Genomic DNA, 18,484 nt, shown 5'->3' on the forward strand with positions numbered 1-18,484 from the left:
TAGGTGGATCTGCACTCAGCCAATGTTGTGGGAAATGGTTTTGTCTTGACGTTAGACTACTTTGGAGGTCAAAACGTCTGACAAACTTTGATTTGAAAGTGTAATGTCCCTTTAAGAGAATGTAACATAAACAGTGCTTCATCACATTACTTGTTATAGTGTGCATGTGTAAGCCTGACATTTCTAATAGCTCCCACATAGGTATAAATGTGATGCAAAGAGAACGTATGTATCTTTATATGAAATAAAGTCTTTATATGAATTTAACAAGTGGAGAAAAAAGAAAAGCATGACAAAGTCCAACATGCATCTAGCGAGGTAATTCAATCAGCAGACAGATTTGATTACAGGGATTCTCCTGATTTATGAGCTTGTTGTGCGTGCAGCACTGGTCTGGAGCTTCCTAGCTTACCCACCCAGAAACAGGAAGAGAAGTGTTGTGGAAAAGAGGAACATGTTCCCGACACACCAGTGTTGCTCTGCGGGAGATAAAACACACTGGTTCTGAATTCCAACTCGAGCCTCACCTCTAGGAACTCCCTGTAGATCTGAACTCTGAAACAATTGAATAGGTCTGAGCATGGGGCAACATTTCCACCCATCACAAGGTTGAAGGCAAGTTGAAGCTATCCCCATAATCCTGACTATAATGAATAACTATGAATATCTATCTATTTACATTTTAGTCATTTAGCAGACGCTATTATCCAGAGCGACTTACAGTGCATTCATCTTAAGATAGCTAGGTGGGACAACCACAAACCACAGGCATAGAAAGTACATTTTTCCTCAATAAAGTAGCTATCAGTAGAGTTAGAACTAGAAGGGGGAGGGGTGGGGTGAGGAGGATTATTTAAGATACTGTTTGAAGAGGTAGGGTTTCAGATGTTTTTGAAAGATGGGCAGAGACTCTGCTGTCCTAGCTTCAGGGGGAAGCTGGTTCCAACATTGGGGTGGCAGGACAGAGAAGAGCTTGGACTGGTCTGAGCGGGATCTGCCCTCCTTTAGGGGTGGGAGGGCCAAGATACCTGAGGTGGCAGAACGGAGTGCTTGGGTTGGAATGAAGGGTTTGAGCATAGCCTGAAGGGAGAGGCAGTTCCTCTTTCAGTTCCGTAGGTAAGCACCATGGTCTTGTAGTGGATGTGAGCTATGACTTGAATCCAGTGGAGTTTGCAGAGGAGCGGGGTGACATGAGAGAACTTGGGAAGGTTGAAAAGCAGGAGGGCTGCAGCATTCTGGATAAGTTGCATTGGTTTGATGGCACAAGAGGGGAACCCAGCCAGCAGTGAGTTGCAGTAGACCAGACGGGTAGTCCACAGGTGATTGAGTACCCCCCATGAGCCTACATGGTGGTTGGGTCAACAATGCATTACTGTATCCAACATTGACTACAGCTGTCCTAGTCTTACAATTTTTCTCAATCGCATACAAATACTTTTTGGATCTCTGTTGAAATGTATCTGTAGCAGAACAGCAATCTATGATATTTTACAATATTGCGGACAGGCAGAGAATGAAGTTGGGTTACTTCTACATAACTTTAGGTTACTCCTAAGTTATACTCTCCAGCATTGTGACCTTCCATTATTTTAGTATATTTTTACCTTTTCAGCTCAGGGATTTGATCTTGCAACCTTTCGGTTACTAGTCCTGAAATTGTTTGGTGAAATATGCATAAAAGGAGAGTAACTGCCCATAATTCTGAACTTTTGGATAGTTTTAGTTCCAATTTTGATCATCATGATTTAGTGACTGTCAAGAAAATATATTGATCTACATGGATCTTTAAAGACAGACTAACTTTCTGTTTTGTCTGCGCCGAGATAAGTATGGTTGCATTAATCCTTTTGCAGGCAGTTGTGTTCTTTTGATGAGTGGATTAGCAATTTTGACGGTATAATATAGTTTAGATTAATGTATTTGTGTTTTGAGAAGGGAACTACGTTTTGAAAATACATTTATTGTTTTGCAAGAGGCAAAAGTGTCCCCTGTCTTGTGGACTCTTTTGAAAATCGACAACATTGTTCCAAAATAACTTTTGATTAGAATACAGTTGATTTCCTTTTACCCTTAAAAACAGTAACCACTGAATTGGGTGTGATATTCTTATCCATTGGTCTTCAAATCATTCAAGAATTCCTGCCATTGTTTATCTAATTGGGATTAAATAGACAGGAAGTCAAAGGGCACTAGAAACTGTAAAATATGTTGTTAAAAAAATGACCAGATGATCCATGAGTTGTATTTAGTACTTGTACAGCATCTCTGAAAAGCATGTTTTCCATAGTATTATGATCCCAAAGAGTACATGTCAACATTTTCAATTGTTTAGAATTTGGCTGGAGTGTTTCCAAGATAGTTCCTCCATTCAACAGGTTTATTTCCATGCAATATTTCAAATGTCTTATCTTACCGTTGTCACTGTTGACTGTATTTCAGGGTTGTCTTCGATGTTCATGTGGTTCTTGCTTCAGCAATAGCAATATAAGAACACAGAAATCTGAGAATCACTGTTGTAGGTTGGGCAGGGCACAAATGAAGAGAGCAGGAGGAAAAATAAGAGGAGGGGGGGATGGGGTTTAAAGAGCTACTGTCCAATCAAGTGGGCTTGAGTTGCATCTTCTCTGAGCAAACAAAACAGGATGTATTGTATTGACATCTAAAGTGGAGTGTGATTGAATACTCTTTCTTGATATCAGCTCAGCAGGTACACTTGTTAACCCATAACAAGGACGTTTTTAATTTCCCCATTGTTAGGTCACGAAGAGTCTTGCTGCTCTTCAAAAGTAGTGTTTTTCACAGCGTACTCATATGTTCATAATTCTCAGTATAAGTTTTGATATATTTCGTGAGCTGTGTTGTCAACAACAGGGCTCTATTGTATCTGTTTTGTGGGTGTATATGTTTGTGTTCTCGATTGTTCTGTTACTCTTTCTCTAAATGGATTTGTATTTTCGACTACATCTTTCCATGCCTTGTCCACTCCATTAGCTCAATAAATTATTAGGAGAAATTCATAATGGAGATTATAGCCAGGACTCATTATGGGTTTGATCAGTACAGGACACATCCCCTTGTTGATGGAATTTAGAGTGAGTGGATTTCCTGGATCCCATTCCCTGATGAGAAATAAAGAGACCCACGCCTTTATTATTACTACAGGGGGTCCATGATGATTACAGATGGAGGAAGAAAAAAGACGAGAACCTGCAAACTTGAGAAAGAGCATTGGCCCACACACCTTTGTATATTTGGCAACACCGATTAACAGCACATTGTATTTGTTAAGATTCAGAGAGCTGCAATAATTTGTGTCAGAAGGGATAGTTTTTTTTGCCCTTTGATGTGGTCCAAAACAGTGGTTCTCAACCTTTTTTGTTTACTGTACCCCCAATCACATATTTCTCTCCTCGTAAGTCTTCCCAAGTACCCCCTGTGGATAGGCCAGGTACCCCCATGGGTACTAGTACCCCAGGATGAGACCCACTGTCTTACACAAAGCCTTTCAATATTCACCTTGTCTCCTGAGCCTGCACTTTGGAACTCATTGCTTGCCACAGTGTGACAAAACTGTCTGGGAAAAATGCTCAAGAATAGGGTTATAATGGAAAACTTTAATTCCAGTTACATATTTTACTTTAGAGCTTAAAATATATCTCAGGGGTTGCAGGTGTGACCTCTGTGAATGTAATTCTTCTTATATCTGCAGAGGAGTAAATACAATGATAGATAGATACATGTAAGGAATGAATGCTTTAACAAACTGACCAGCATTTAGGTAAAAGGAATATTGACTCAGTTAAATAAAATAATTTATAGTACATGTATAGTATATAGGTCAGCTATAAAAGATGACCAATAATTCTAGATTTAAAATAGGACAGCAGCTTGTGACCCCTACTTGCAAGGGAAGACCGTCTCTGCCTGGTCACCTGAATAAAACCATAAGACAGGTAAGTCTCTGTAAATGAACACAAGTTTACCCAACGTTACTAAAAAGAGGGAAAAATACATCTTGGGGAGGGATAGATATTCATTTACTTGGATGGTAGTAGTCGTAGATCTTGACCACCGCTGGCTTTAGATTTTGTACTGGGAGCTCCTGTATGATGTCCAGGGTGTGGTTGAAAGGCAATAGTGATGGTAACTGTTGGGAGATTAAATACAATTTTTTAAAACATATTGGTCACAATTATTGAAATGCTCTAAGCAGAAGTGTAATTTCAGTTTTTCTGACTGAAGGACATTCTACACAAATAATTTCAGAGTAGAAATATGTCACGACAAGTACATCATAATATACAGTACCAGTCAAAAGTTTGGACAAACCTACTCATTCAAGAGTTATGCTTGCTTTTTAAAATATTTTATACATTGTAGAATAAAAGTGAAGACATCAAAACTATGAAATAACACATGAAAACATGGAGCAACCAAAAATGTGTTAAACAAATCAAAATATATTTTAGATTTTTGATTCTTCAAAGTAGCCACCCTTTGCCTTGACAGTTTTGCACACACTTTTTCCTTCACTCTACGGTCCAACTCATCCCAAACCATCTCAATTGGGTTGAGGTCAGGTGTTTCTGGATGCCAGGTCATCTGATACAACACTCTATCACTCTCCTTCTTGGTCAAATAGCCCTTACACAGCCTGGAGGTGTGTTGGGTCATTGTCCTGTTAAAAAAAATGAGTCCCAATAGGTGAAAACCAGATGGGATGCTGTATCGCTGCAGAATGCTGTGGTAGCCATGCTGGTTAAGTGTGCCTTGAATTCTAAATAAATCAGACAGTGTCACAAGCAAAGTACCCCCTTACCATCACACCTCCTCCTCCATGCTTCACGGTGGGAACCACACATGCAGAGATCATCCATTCACCTACTCTGCGTCTCACAAAGACATGACGGTTGGAACCAAAAATCTCAAATTTGGACTCGTCAGACCAAATTACAGATTTCCACCGGTCTAATGTCCATTGCTCGTGTTTCTGGGCCCAAGCAAGTCTTCTTAATGGTGTCCTTTACTAGTGGTGAAGGACTGATTCACAGTCTCCTCTGAACTGTCATCAAGGCAAAGGGTGGCTACATTGAAGAATCTCAAATTTGTTTAACACTTTTTTGGTTACCACATTATTCCATATGTGTTAATTCATAGTTTTGATGTCTTCACTATTATTCTACAATGTAGAAAATGTAAAAATAAAGAAAAACCCTGGAATGAGTAGGTGTGTCCAAACGTTTGACTGGTACCGTATATATTATTTCAAATTAATTCCATTGTGAGTAATCAAATTCCAATCAAATGTATTTATATAGCCCTTCTTACATCAGCTGATATCTCAAAATGCTGTACAGAAACCCAGCCTAAAACCCCAAACAGCAAGCAATGCAGGTGTAGAAGCACGGTGGCTAGGAAAAACTCCATAGAAAGGCCGGAACCTAGGAAGAAACCTAGAGAGGAACCAGGCTATGATGGGTGGCCAGTCCTCTTCTGGCTGTGCCGGGTGGAGATTATAACAGAACGTCGCCAAGATGTTCAAATGTTCATAAATGACCAGCATGGTCAAATAATAATAATCACAGTAGTTGTCGAGGGTGCAACAAGTCAGAACCTCAGGAGTAAATGTCAGTTGGCTTTTCATAGCCGATCATTGAGAGTATCTCTATCGCTCCTGCTGTCTCTAGAGAGTTGAAAACAGCAGGTCTGGGACAGGTAGCACGTCCGGTGAACAGGTAAGGGTTCCATAGCCGCAGGCAGAACAGTTGAAACTGGAGCAGCAGCACGGCCAGGTGGACTGGGGACAGCAAGGAGTCATCATGCCAGGTAGTTCTGAGGCATGGTCCTAGGGCTCAGATCCTCCGAGAGAGAGAGAGAGAAAGAAAAAGAGAATTAGAGAGAGTATACTTAAATTCACACAGGACACCGGATAAGACAGGAGAAGTACTCCAGATATAACAGACTGACCCTAGTCCCCTGACACATAAACTACTGCAGCATAAATACTGGAGGCTTAGACAGGACGGGTCAGGAGACACTGTGGCCCCATCCGATGATACCCCCGGACAGGGCCAAACAGGCAGGATATAACCCCACCCACTTTGCCAAAGCACAGCCCCCACACCACTAGAGGGATATCTTCAACCACCAACTTACCATCCTGAGACAAGGCCGAGTATAGCCCACAAAGATCTCCGCCACGGCACAAACCAAGGGGGGGCGCCAACCCAAACAGGAAGATCACGTCAGCGACTCAACACACTCAAGTGACGCACCACTCCTAGGGACGGCATGGAAGAGCACCAGTAAGCCAGTGAGTACTATGTACACTGTTTCAAACTGACGGGTGGTTTTGGTCTCACCTCTGTCAAGTACGTTAAAACATGGTCATCTTTAGTATCAACACGATCTACTAGAAGTGAACTCCTCAGCTTTGAAGACAAGCCGTTCACTGATTATTCATATTGCATGGACAAAAACGTTCAGTTTCAGAAAGGTTCACAGATGAGGAAAGAGCTACATGGAAAAAGGTCACAGGTAACACCATAAACATATGTTATCAACATAAAAATCACCCTCCCCAAAGACTCTGAGTCTGGAGAAAACCCAGACAGCATTTTCAAATCCACTATAATCATATTGGTGGTCAGCTCCTTTCCAGAATATCTGTGAAAGAAAAGAGGCCCCTGACATCAAGGTTAGATTTTGACAAGTGCTTGTGATAATCAAATGAATGGATACTTTGATTATTTTGGCCATAAAAATACCAGATCTGTTTTATTTCTGTTACTGATCCAAGCCTAGCTACAAATTAGAAGTGAAATAATCTATACATAGGCATAATGAAGCCAATTGATTTGGGTCAAGTCCATTCTGTAAGACATGCTCCATAATAACACTTTGGAGTGTCATCAATAAACGTATTGAAATAATTCTCCTGTAAATGTGTCATTCATTCTTACTGAGACTGGAGTTTCAGCGTGACTCTGGGCCTCAAAGAGTTGATGTTGCAGTCCACCTCTGTCTTCACCTGGATACTGAGTGTTGTGCTGTCAGTAGGAGTAGGGATGTTGTAGTGGAGCGCCACCTGGGAAAGAGGGAAGAAGTAGCCAGGGGAACAAGGTTGCCTAAAAATAACCATTTTATAAGATAGGAAAAAAATTACAATTTCATAAACTAGAAATCAAGCCAGAAAAGATCTTTATGTTTGAAATTCACAGTAATATATACACAACTGGATTGGGAGGAGAGATGTGTTTTCACTGATGTGCACTGAGGCACAAGCACTGTCCTTCACTTCCATTCTGTGTCCTGCAGCGCCCTCTCTTGGTAAAGAAGCTTGTTGTTTTGGTTCACATTGAAGAGGCGCTGTCCCCCACTGGGAGACTGTACTCGCACTGTGCTGGTGCCCTCTCTACTGAACAGCCATGTGAAGTAGAGAGTCAGGGCCTGGAGGACTACACCCAACAGATCACAGGTAAATCAGTCCAAAATGAAAGAAAATACCCCATTTACTAAAAGGGTAGATGTTTACATTGATCAGTTACTAGAGTGACTAGCCCAGGTCAGTGGCAGACAGAGGGGAGGCACTGAGGGAAGCCAGCAGAACGTAGGAGCTGATCTCCACTGCCAGGGAGGCTGAAGTCTCTGAGGAGGTCTGAGTCCAGTGCAGGAGACCCCCTGAGGGATGAGGAGCGTACACAAAGACAGAAATCGGAACCATGGACAGCCACATCATATTTACCTTAAGTTGACTGTACTAAATCGCTTTTTGGTTCATTTGATTGGTCATTGTATTAGACTAAACAGAAGTGATTGGATGACGTTGAAATGTTGAAGTGGTGCTGGAATAGTGGAGGCAGCTCCTGTTTTCTTTGTGACTTGCGGTAACTCTGATTCTAAATCAATAGTTGTTTAGTAGCCCGAAAATGTCAGAAACATTAAGTTGCTTGATCATTCAACTGTTTGTTACATGCAATATGCGTTGTGGATTTCACTGGACAGAGGTTGCTCTCCAGTTTTGTGATCAAACAAAGGTGTGGTTGAATTTATGTATTATTGTCTCGGCCTATCACAGTGTCAAGGCATATGAACTAACTGCTTATAGAGCTAACAACGCAATTATCACAACATATAAAAGTGGAGGCTTTCTCCTTCAGGAAACCTACGGGAGAAATACAACAAGAGCAAATTTTCCATAACCTGTAGATCAGTAGGACTGGGGTCTGAACAGATAGGTTATAGAGAAGAGCAGAAGCTCTGAACTATAACCTGTAGGGAACACAATATATGGTAGGTTTCTCACTTAAGGGTGGGGGAGGGGAATGAGCAGGGTAAATGCTAATTAAATTCTCTGGTATAAAAACTGTGTGTTTTTGTGGATAATACTACCATATTCTACAACATTTTATAGTAAGTACTACATATGATCGAGGGATACTAGTGTGTCTTCTCTGAGCTTGGTAAACACATCAAGACTTTCACAGGCCAGTTTCATGGGCTTCGTAGCCTTAAACAGTAGCCTCTATATTAGCTATTTTAGCCTCAAACAATCTATTTTAGCAATTCATAATCTAAGAAGAGGAATGCATGGTGACAGTACGGTGAATTGCTTTTACAAGGGAGGAAAAGAGGCTTGAAGCTAACAGGAAACAAAGCAGAAGTTAGCTGAAAAACTTCATAAGGGTCAATTTTCTCCTCAGGTGGTCCATCTGGGTATGGCATTACATATCTCCTTGGTCTTACACGTTAACAAGCTACTGAATCTTCAAGCTTGTATTAAATATATATGTTGTCTCCTTAACTGGTAGCATATCAAATATCTGTGAGACGTGAAATGACCTTGTCGTGTTAATTGGGCACCAACCAGAATGCAGGGACTACTTAGACTTGTCACTTTGTTTTCCATTGCTAAACGGTTTCAAATTTCTTTCCATGCCCTAATGAACACAACTAGTATGAACCCATAAAGTACCAATTGGGATGTGCTTTCCAGCAGATAAAAGCACACCAAATGGCCCACTGTGAACAGACCCACTCCATATCTGCTATAGGTACTTCTTATTCCCCTGAAGCTGGTTGTTGTGGCCAGCACCATAAAAGCTGTTTACATGGTGGTTGACATTCACTTCAGTGAGCTGTTACCTTGTCAGCATCCAGCCTCTTCCCTGGCTCCATGATGTGAACACTCTTGTCCACAGTGCTGAGGCCACAGAGGGAGCCGGGCTGGGCCGAGAGCTGCAGCGTGTTCTTCTCCCCTGGGACTGCTTGTGAGGGTGAGAACTCCACAAACACCTGGCACACAGGACATACATAAGTGTACATGATACACCTTTACACAAGGTATGATATTTATGTGCATGGAAATACCTGACACTTTTTATATCTTCCATAAAATATTCACAATATGTTTGTGATGTGAAGTCACTGAGGATATGACCAACTCAGCAGACACACACCTTGTGCCTGAAGCATTTCTCAGTGGGGAAGTTCATGCTGTGGGTGATGACAGTCTCACTGGGGAGCAAACTGTACACCAGGACCTGTACCAACGACGCCATCTCTGGAACCACTGCCAAGGTGACTTCACCCTCAGTTACCGCAACGTAAGAGCATGTCACACTGTCATTGTCATCAAGCACCTCCCAGTACGTCCAGAATGACTTAATTAAACTTCCTCACCAGGACTCCCCTGCTGTACAGTAACCTTCATATGTCCATGCTGAAGTATCGCCCCTCTGGATAAGGCCTGGAGGAGGGAAAAACAGTTTCCCCAATCAAGTCAGAAAGAAGGAGATGAGGAATATTGGTGTTGTATAGGGCATCCTTCCTTTAAAGGTAAGAGGCTGGAACAATGTCTGAAATGACCCTGGTCAAAATAGTGCACAAGGGAATAGGGTGTCATTTTGGACGCACCCTGGGTTTGCAGGTTGTCACAACTTGTTTCTGGTTCTACTCACCAGGGAGATGACATCCACGGAGCCCTTTGAGACGGTCTCCCCTACGATAGCGTACTGGATGGTGATTGACACTTCCTCCCCACATGCCAGTGGTTTCTCTATCTTCTGAATAGCCAGAGAGCTGGACGTTTTACTGTGAGGGACAGTGGGCTGGATCAGTGAGAGTATGTGTTGCCCTCTGTTGAAATAGGGGACCCTGTATCTAGTGTGCTCCGCTTCTGGTGTGTTGCTTATCTGGAAATCAACAGAGGGAAGAGAGAGTATAACTAAAGGCCCAATCCCAAATCGACCCTTAGAGCTCCACCTCCCCCTCTGATAGGCTAGTTGGAAGTTTCACCATATTGATTATTATACCAATGGAATCTCCTCAGATCTCCACAAGAGCATGATAGACCTCAGGGAGTAGGGTCAATGGGGTGATTTGGGATTGAGCATAAAGAGTCTGAGTCTTTCAAAACCTTAGAAGGAATCATACTTACTATGAGGTTAATATCCTCTTTGGGCATAGTGGTTGTGTTGAGGGAGAAACTGGCAATACCATGACTGTCCGTGGTTAGGTTCTGGAGACGATGTGAGGACCAGCCTTTCTTCTCCAATAGGTAGACTAACATGTCAGAGATAGGTGTGTTGTTGAAGTGAACAACGTTTATCTGAGGGAAAAGGAGGAATGTGATGCTACATCTGTTTGTCACTGTTACCTACTATTAGTAGTTAAGTAAACAGGAATGTCAAAGAACAAATGGCATCCACAATTCAACAAAGTACAAGGAACAATAACACTGGATTTGGACTTACCTTGCCCTCGATAATTGATCCATGCTCATAGATTTTGGGTGTGTCGACAAACGTGAGTTTTCCAATCACATAGGAGAGCGCTATGTGTTTTTCCTCTGAGCGTGTAATACCTGTCAAAGGAAAACAAATGAGAATAGGATGGTTTATTTAACAAGAACACATGCCACCATGATGCACAATGACAGTTCACAATGCAGAAACTGAAATGTAGTGCATCTTACATAATATTTTAAAACATGATTAAAAAAAGACATTACTAAAAAAATATATAATATAACATTATGATGTAGCACTGAAGGTCAAACACAGGCCTTCATGATGCAATTAAATATATTGACATCATGCCATTCACTCTCAATAAAAAAAATATGTTTTCATTTGACTTTTAACCCTTTTAAGTTCCAGGTAGAACCAGTTTGGGTTCTATGTAAAACCCTTTCCACAGAAAGTTCTACATTGAACCCAAAAGGGTTCTACCTAGAACCAAATAGGGTTTGTGAAAGGCCGTACCTATTCACTGACAAAATCCTAGGCGGGACAGCACGTAATGAGACGCAGACGTGACTTCAACAAAAAGAAGGAAACTATTGGGAGTTCTTTCAACTCAACGAAGGCCAGGGTAATGGCTGTCCAAACAAAACCACACACAAAACAAATGAAAAATAACAGTTGGTACTAAACGCCACTCCAACAGCTTGAGCCGACCCTATAACAGGGAATCCTACTGTCCTGGAATTCGCTATAGTCTCCAGCTCATAATCACTCTCCTCCCTCTGCCCTTTCAGTCAGGTCCTTATTAAGAGAGCACAAACAATAATCAGTCAATTGGCCTCAGGGGAGCTCATCAGTAGCGGCTGTACTGCAGCCCACCTCCAGGAGAGGGCGCAGTCAGACCACTTGATCTGGCTGATCCCTCACACATCCCCCCCTCAAGCCAGACCCAGGGGGGCTCGCACCAGCCGGACCTACCAGGTCTCGGCAAGAAAGCTCATCCGCGTTACCGTGTAGTTTTCCGGGCTTGTGAACCACCTCGAATTTAAACGGCTACAGTACTAGGAACCACCTGGTTATCCGGCTATTGTCGTCCCTCTGTCCCGCCATCCACTTGAGGGGGGCGTGGTCGGTGACCAGGCGGAAACGTCTCCCCAGGAGGTAGTACTTCAGATACCCTGGCGCCCATTTAAATCGCCAGCTCCTCTCTCTCCACAGTAGCATAGTTTCGCTCCCTTGGGGACAACTTACGGCTGATATACACAATGGGGTGTTCCTCCTCCCCCTGCGACAACACAGCCCCTATCCCTGTGTCTGATGCGTCTATGAATACAGTAAAAGGCATGTTAAATTCTGGCATCCTCAAAACAGGGTCGTGCATAACAGTCTTAAGTTCATTAAAAGCTTTTTCGGCCCTGTCGGTCCATACCACTCGCACTGGTTCTGATTTTCGGCTCAGGTCGGTCAGTGGCACTGCTATGGTGGAATAGTTCGGTATGAAGCACCGGTAGCATCATGTCAGGCCCAGGAAGGCGTGCACTGCCTTCTTGATAGCGGGCCTGGGCCACTCCCACACCGCCTGTATTTTCTCCTTCTGGGGTTGGATGAAGCCACTGCCAATAGCGCACCCCAAGTATTCCGCTTTGTTTTGAGCCTAGGTAGCACCTAGGATTGGCCGTAAGCCTGGCCGCCTCCAGGCTCGCCAACACAGCTCGTACCTTGTTGAGGTGGTCGTTCCAGTCCTCCGTGTGTATGACGACATCGTCACTATGGGCGGCTGCGTAAGCCCGATGGGGTCTAAGCAGGGTATCAATCAGTCGTTGGAACATTGCCGTTGGGAGACCGGACGGCATCTGGACGTATTGGAAAAGCCCCTCCAGTGTGGGAAATGCGGTCTCGTGGAGATCTTCCGGGGCTAACGGGACTTGACAATAGCCATTGTGAAGCCAACACCTGATCTAACACCTCATAGGGACCCAGCCATTGTGCAAAGAGTTTGTGTTGTGGCGCTGGCACTAACAGGAGGACCTTGTCCACTATTTTTAAAGTGCGGGGTTGGGCTGTACGGTTGTAGGACCATGCCTGCACAGCCTGGGCTCGCCCCATGTGTTTGTTAACCACCAGCCATATAGCGGCCATCCTATCCCGCATTAGGACTACGTGCTCAATGAACGAGCGGTAGGGACATGGTTGGTTCTCCCAGGCTTCTTTTGCTGAATCCAAAATACCTCTGCATGGTCGCCCGTACAACAACTCCAAGGGTGAGAACCCGGTAGAGGCTTGAGGAACTTCGCGCAGGGCAAACATAAGGTGGGGCAACAGCATGCCCCAATTTTTCCAGTCCTTATCCACTACACATCTTAACATGCTCATGATGGTTTTATTCAGCCTCTCCCCGTCTGTCCCGTCTGTCTGCGGGTTATAAACACTCGTTCTAATCTGCTATTCACTATATAGCTTCCATACAGTTGAGGTCAGAAGTTTACATACACTTAGGTTGGAGTCATTAAAACTCATTTTTCAACCACTCCACAAATTTCTTGTTAACAAACTATAGTTTTGGCAAGTAGGTTAGGACATCTACTTTGTGCATGACACAAGTCATTTTTCCAACAATTGTTTACAGACAGATTATTTCACTTATAATTCACTGTATCACAATTCCAATGGGTCAGAAGTTTACATACACTAAGTTGATTGTGCCTTTAAATAACTTGGAAAATTCCAGAAAATTATGTCATGGCTTTAGAAGCTTCTGATAGGCTAATTGACAATATTTGAGTCAATTGGAGGTGTACCTGTGGATGTATTTCAAGGCCTACCTTCAAACTCAGTGCCTCTTTGCTTGACATCATGGGGAAATCAAAAGAAATCAGCCAAGACCTCCGAAAACAAATTGTAGACCTCCACAAGTCTGGTTCATCCTTGGGAGCAATTTCCAAACGCCTGAAGGTACCACGTTCATCTGTACAAACAATAGTACGCAAGTATAAACACCATGGGACCACACAGCCATCATACTGCTCAGGAAGGAGACGCGTTTTGTCTCCTAGAGATGAATGTACTTTGGTGCGAAAAAGTTCAAATCAATCCCAGAACAACAGCAAAGGACCGTGTGAAGATGCTGGAGGAAACAGATACAAAAGTATCTATATCCACTACCTATATTCACTATTGGTATATCGACATAACCTGAAAGGCCGCTCAGCAAGGAAGAAGCCACTGCTCCAAAACCCCCATAAAAAAGCCAGACTACGGTTTGCAACTGCACATGGGGACAAGGATCGTACTTTTTGGAGAAATGTCCTCTGGTCTGAAGAAACAAAAATAGAACCGTTTGGCCATAATGACCATCGTTATGTTTGGAGGAAAAAGGTGGAGGCTTGCAAGCCGAAGAACACCATCCCAACCGTGAAGCACAGGTGTGGCAGCATCATGTTATGGGGGTGCTTTGCTGCAGGAGGGACTGGTACACTTCACAAAATAGATGGCATCATGAGGAAGGACAGTTATGTGGATATATTGAAGCAACATCTCAAGACATCAGTCAGGAAGTTAAAGCTTGGTCGCAAATGGGTCTTCCAAGTGGACAATGACCCCAAGCATCCTTCCAAAGTTGTGGCAAAATGGCTTAAGGACAACAAAGTCAAGGTATTGGAGTGGCCATCACAAAGCCCTGACCTCAATCCTATAGAAAATTTGTGGGCAGAACTGAAAAGCATGTGCGCGCAAGGAGGCCTACAAACCGGACTCAGTTACACCAGCTCTGTCAGGAGGAATGGGATAAAATTCACCCAACTTATTGTGGGAAGCTTGTAGAAGGCTACCTGAAACATTTGACCCAAGTGAAACAATTTAAAGGCAATGCTATCAAATACAAATGCAGTGTATGTAAACTTCTGACCTAGTGGGAATGTGATGAATGAAATAAAAGCTGAAATAAATAATTCTCTCTACCATTATTCTGACATTTCACATTCTTAAAATAAAGTGGGGATCCTAACTGACCTTAAGACATTTTTACTAGGATTAAATGTCAGGAGTTGTGAGAAACTGAGTTTAAATGTATTTGGCTCAGTGTATATAAACTTCCGACTTCAACTGTAGGTCTTTCATGAGCCGGGACATAAAGGGAGTGCCTTGATCTGTTAAAATAGTCGAGGGTAATCCTACTCGCAAAAACATGACCAGCTCCTTGGCTATGCCTTTCGTCGCCATGGTGCATAATGGAATAGCCTCGGGATATTTGGTCGCGTAGTCCACTACTATGAGGATGTTTTGTGTCCTCAGGCTAACCGTGGCAGTGGCCCCACTAGGTCCATGGCAATAGTTTAGAATGGGGTTTCTATAATAGGAAGAGATACCAGGGGATTGCGAAAATGGGCCCTGGGGGCCGTACATTGACACCTGTCGCATGACCTGCAATATTTGGCTAAGTCTCTGGTCACCCCCGACCAGTAGAACCAGGTGAGTGCCCGCTCGTTTTCTCCCATCCTAAATGTCCGCCCAAGACATGGGAGAGGGCCAAGTGCAGCACAGTGTGTTGATATGACCTCTGTACTACCAATAGTTCAAACTCCCCCTCCCTTCTCCTAAATACCCAATATAATAGGCCGGTACGTATGGCAAAATATGGGAAACGTAACTCACCCTCATCCTGTAGCCTCTTCCCATCAATAACTGTCACTTTGGCCATAAGCCTTTGCACCTCCGGATCTCGCTGTTGGGCCATGCCAAACTGACTCATAAGGTCTTCGGAAAAGGAAACTGCTGTAGCTGTCGGACAGGGTGGGGAGCGATAGATGTCGCCGTCGTTGGTCTCCATGCCAAACCCCGGCCAGGACTCCTCCGCAGCAATCATGTGGACTCCTCATCCTGCTTCCTGTTCCCCTAGTAGACTGGCTAGTCGCCCCGTGTGGTTTACTTTTCCCCCCCGGAGTTTATGGCGGGCAACCAGGTTATGTGCCAGGTCCATGCGGTGCTGTGAGCTCCTCTTCTCGTCGGCCCCTCTCATGCTTCTCTGCATTGGTCCACAACACGTGGAAGAGTGGGCAGTCACAACCAAGGAGGACGGGAACTGACAAGTTCGGTGACAGGCCCATCACCATAGGGACCTTTTCCACGGGTGTGGTCATCTTTACTCGAAAGCTGCAGAATGAGAAAGCTGCTGCAGAATGATGCCACTAGATGAAGTACTGACCCACTGTCCAATCCTGTTCTGATGAACATCCTGTTTATTCATAGAACAAGGGACACATTTAGCAGGGCACAACCTTGTGGAATGTTCAGATACAAACATGTTATGTAGGCCAAACATGCCTGTCTGACATGTAGAATAAGGAGTCACGTCAGTTCTATTCATGACATCTCTATCTGCAACGTTCTGAAGTTTGCTTACTGAAGGTGGCCCAGATGTGTTCACATAAAGCTGATATGGAGTCTTCTGGTAACTGCCATGTGGAAATGAATGATGACCTACCTAGCTGGTGGAGTCATCGTCTTATCGTGTTGTAGTATTTAGTGACACTCATCATAAATTGACAGACTAATAAGGGTCTTACCTCAAGTTCCACAACATTGTACTGTGAAGGGCAAGACAAAAGATCGGTTAATGTTTAATGAATAACTCTCATATTCCCAAAATTCAACAGAAAGGGAAAGGAGGATACCTAGTTAGTTGTACAACTGAATGCCTTCAACTGAAATGTGTATTCCGCATTTAGCAAATGTATACAACTATATGAACTAGGCAGGTGATTGGCTTTGTCTCTTCAACATCACAAGTAGCAGTGGGACTTTAATGTCAATGTCTTTAAAGTTAATGTCAATGTCAATTCAGTAGATTAACTCAATCTCAGGAAAAACATTCTCATACATTCCAATCTGACCTATATGAATGGAAAACCCCATGTCCTGTGGTAAATTTTTGAGGACCTTCAAATCAGCCCATACAGGTTTACTTACTTCTGCAGACATGCACAGTATGTTTGCATTGCGTGCTATGTCTCAACTGTTTGTGTAGCCTTATCAAACAGATAACATGAGCTAAAGATTTGGATTTTGTCCAATAGTTGTTCAAAACATTTCCCATTCCCGAAGCCTTATTGTTCATGAAGTACTAATGCGAAGGAAAAGAGCCCCCAAGCTTCCATTCTCAGGGCGGACACTTTAACCATAAGGGTTAAACCATTTGGTTGAACAACACTGTACATAGTTTTACATAATAGCTGATTGCCATGTCTATCGCACAGTATTATGATGTTGTGATCCTTGTATCTCTCTTTTTGTTTAAAATAGTGGAGATACTGTTCTAAAGGAAGACCAAATAAATCAACGTTTTCAATATTTCACATTTTCAACACCCACCAGCTGATTGACAGGGCTAAAACTGGTATCCAAGATGATCACTCTAAACTGCACTGTAAAAAGACAATGAAAAGACAAAGACAAGCACTCAATGAGACATTTAGAAGCATAATTTAGCTAACTTTCCCAGATTCCAGGAATCCCTGTTGAAGGATTCCCAGATTCCAGGAATCTTAAAACCTGGGATTTTCGGGAAAGTTACCAGAATTTTGCAAGAAACTTTTCACAGCTACTCTGGATAGAGCAAGGAGACTAATTGTGTAGGTCACTGGCTCTGTGTAAAATTACCTGTTTGTCCTGGGTTGTAGATTGGTTTATCCGTTTGGATGAATGTCATCGGGCTGTACGGTTTGATCATGACCTTTCTCTCCTCTGTCGATAGAAACGTTTCACCTCGAACCTCCACCTTAAAGTTTTGCACTTCCTCACTCTCCACATGAGGGGCCTGTCAGGGAGACAATGGACCAATAACATATGATCCAGTGTGGCTTAGTTGGTATTAATGTGCTGCAACAATATCAAGGTTAGGAAGATTCAATCACTTCTCCTTTCATCAGTGTGTTTTTGTGTTAATGTTATCTTTTTTATGTCAAATTTCAGCTTGAATCCCAGAAAAGTTTTGGTAAGCCACCACATTGATATTTCCCATCAAATAAGATAGCATTGCACTAAAATGAAGAGATGCATCACAAAGCTGAGAAGTACTATAAACTCTTATTGGAATGGTTCTGGATGTCGACCAGTGCTGGGCTGACCTGAAACTGGAAGCAGCGGTGAAACTCTTGGTCAGAACTCTCTTGGAGAAGAATTCTGCTCTGCTCATCAACAATCAGAGATATGGTCATGACCAGGGTCTCGTTGGGCTGCAGAAGACTGGCACAAAGCTTGGCCTCTGAGCCTGCCTGGATCACTGCAGGAATGGCTACCATGTAAACACTACAGAGACCATACACACACCAACAAACACACAGGAAAATCTGTACAAAATGATAGGGCACCTCTAAACAAGATACTACAGATGTAATGTAGGATCTTAATTTGACCAGTATTGTCATAGAAAAATTATCCTGTAGCAACAGGATTTGACCGTTTAGTCCATAATGTTGCTTGACCTGTGCTTCCGTTACGAACAAAACCCATGACAATTCACATGTGATCACATCAATGAGAATATTTTACTTTAAAATGCATCATTTACATTAATTAAATTTAAACAGTCATGGTCCACTGCAAGTTTTTTGCTGTTCCAGATTTGTTCCAGGGACGTCCCCAAGAATGTTTTTAGGACGTTCTTAGAACGTTGTGTCATGGTCCTCTTGATGTTTTTGTCTAGTTCAAATCAAATCAAATTGTATCAGTCACATGCGCCGAAT

General features: G+C 43.0%; 1 protein-coding gene and 1 long non-coding RNA gene across 5 annotated transcripts; both read right to left on the minus strand.

The window, feature by feature from the left end:
- Positions 1-3,599: 3,599 nt before the first annotated feature.
- Positions 3,600-7,719, minus strand: LOC129832177 (uncharacterized). Of its 4 annotated transcripts, none has more exons than XR_008755876.1 (6): positions 7,236-7,719; positions 6,963-7,087; positions 5,329-6,280; positions 4,042-4,147; positions 3,902-3,932; positions 3,600-3,703 (listed from the first exon to the last, which is right to left on the minus strand). It is a non-coding gene; the product is annotated as an uncharacterized LOC129832177 (long non-coding RNA). The 4 variants fall into 4 exon arrangements; XR_008755877.1 differs by lacking the exon at positions 7,236-7,719 and having other exon boundaries at positions 5,329-5,859; positions 6,157-6,280; positions 6,963-7,229; XR_008755875.1 differs by lacking the exon at positions 7,236-7,719 and having other exon boundaries at positions 6,963-7,229.
- A 436-nt stretch (positions 7,720-8,155) lies between these two features.
- LOC129831597 (murinoglobulin-2-like) lies at positions 8,156-18,055 on the minus strand. The gene is made up of 12 exons (XM_055894945.1): positions 17,867-18,055; positions 17,400-17,556; positions 17,112-17,164; positions 16,247-16,327; positions 15,670-15,765; positions 15,396-15,465; positions 10,755-10,864; positions 10,439-10,609; positions 9,937-10,193; positions 9,453-9,672; positions 9,145-9,294; positions 8,156-8,164 (listed from the first exon to the last, which is right to left on the minus strand). Exons 1-12 carry the CDS (start codon positions 18,038-18,040, stop codon positions 8,156-8,158), a joined length of 1,548 nt encoding a protein of 515 aa, XP_055750920.1. The 5' UTR covers positions 18,041-18,055.
- Positions 18,056-18,484: the final 429 nt, after the last annotated feature.

This window comes from Salvelinus fontinalis, chromosome 33 (assembly GCF_029448725.1).
Source record: "Salvelinus fontinalis isolate EN_2023a chromosome 33, ASM2944872v1, whole genome shotgun sequence".
NCBI lineage: Eukaryota > Metazoa > Chordata > Actinopteri > Salmoniformes > Salmonidae > Salvelinus > Salvelinus fontinalis.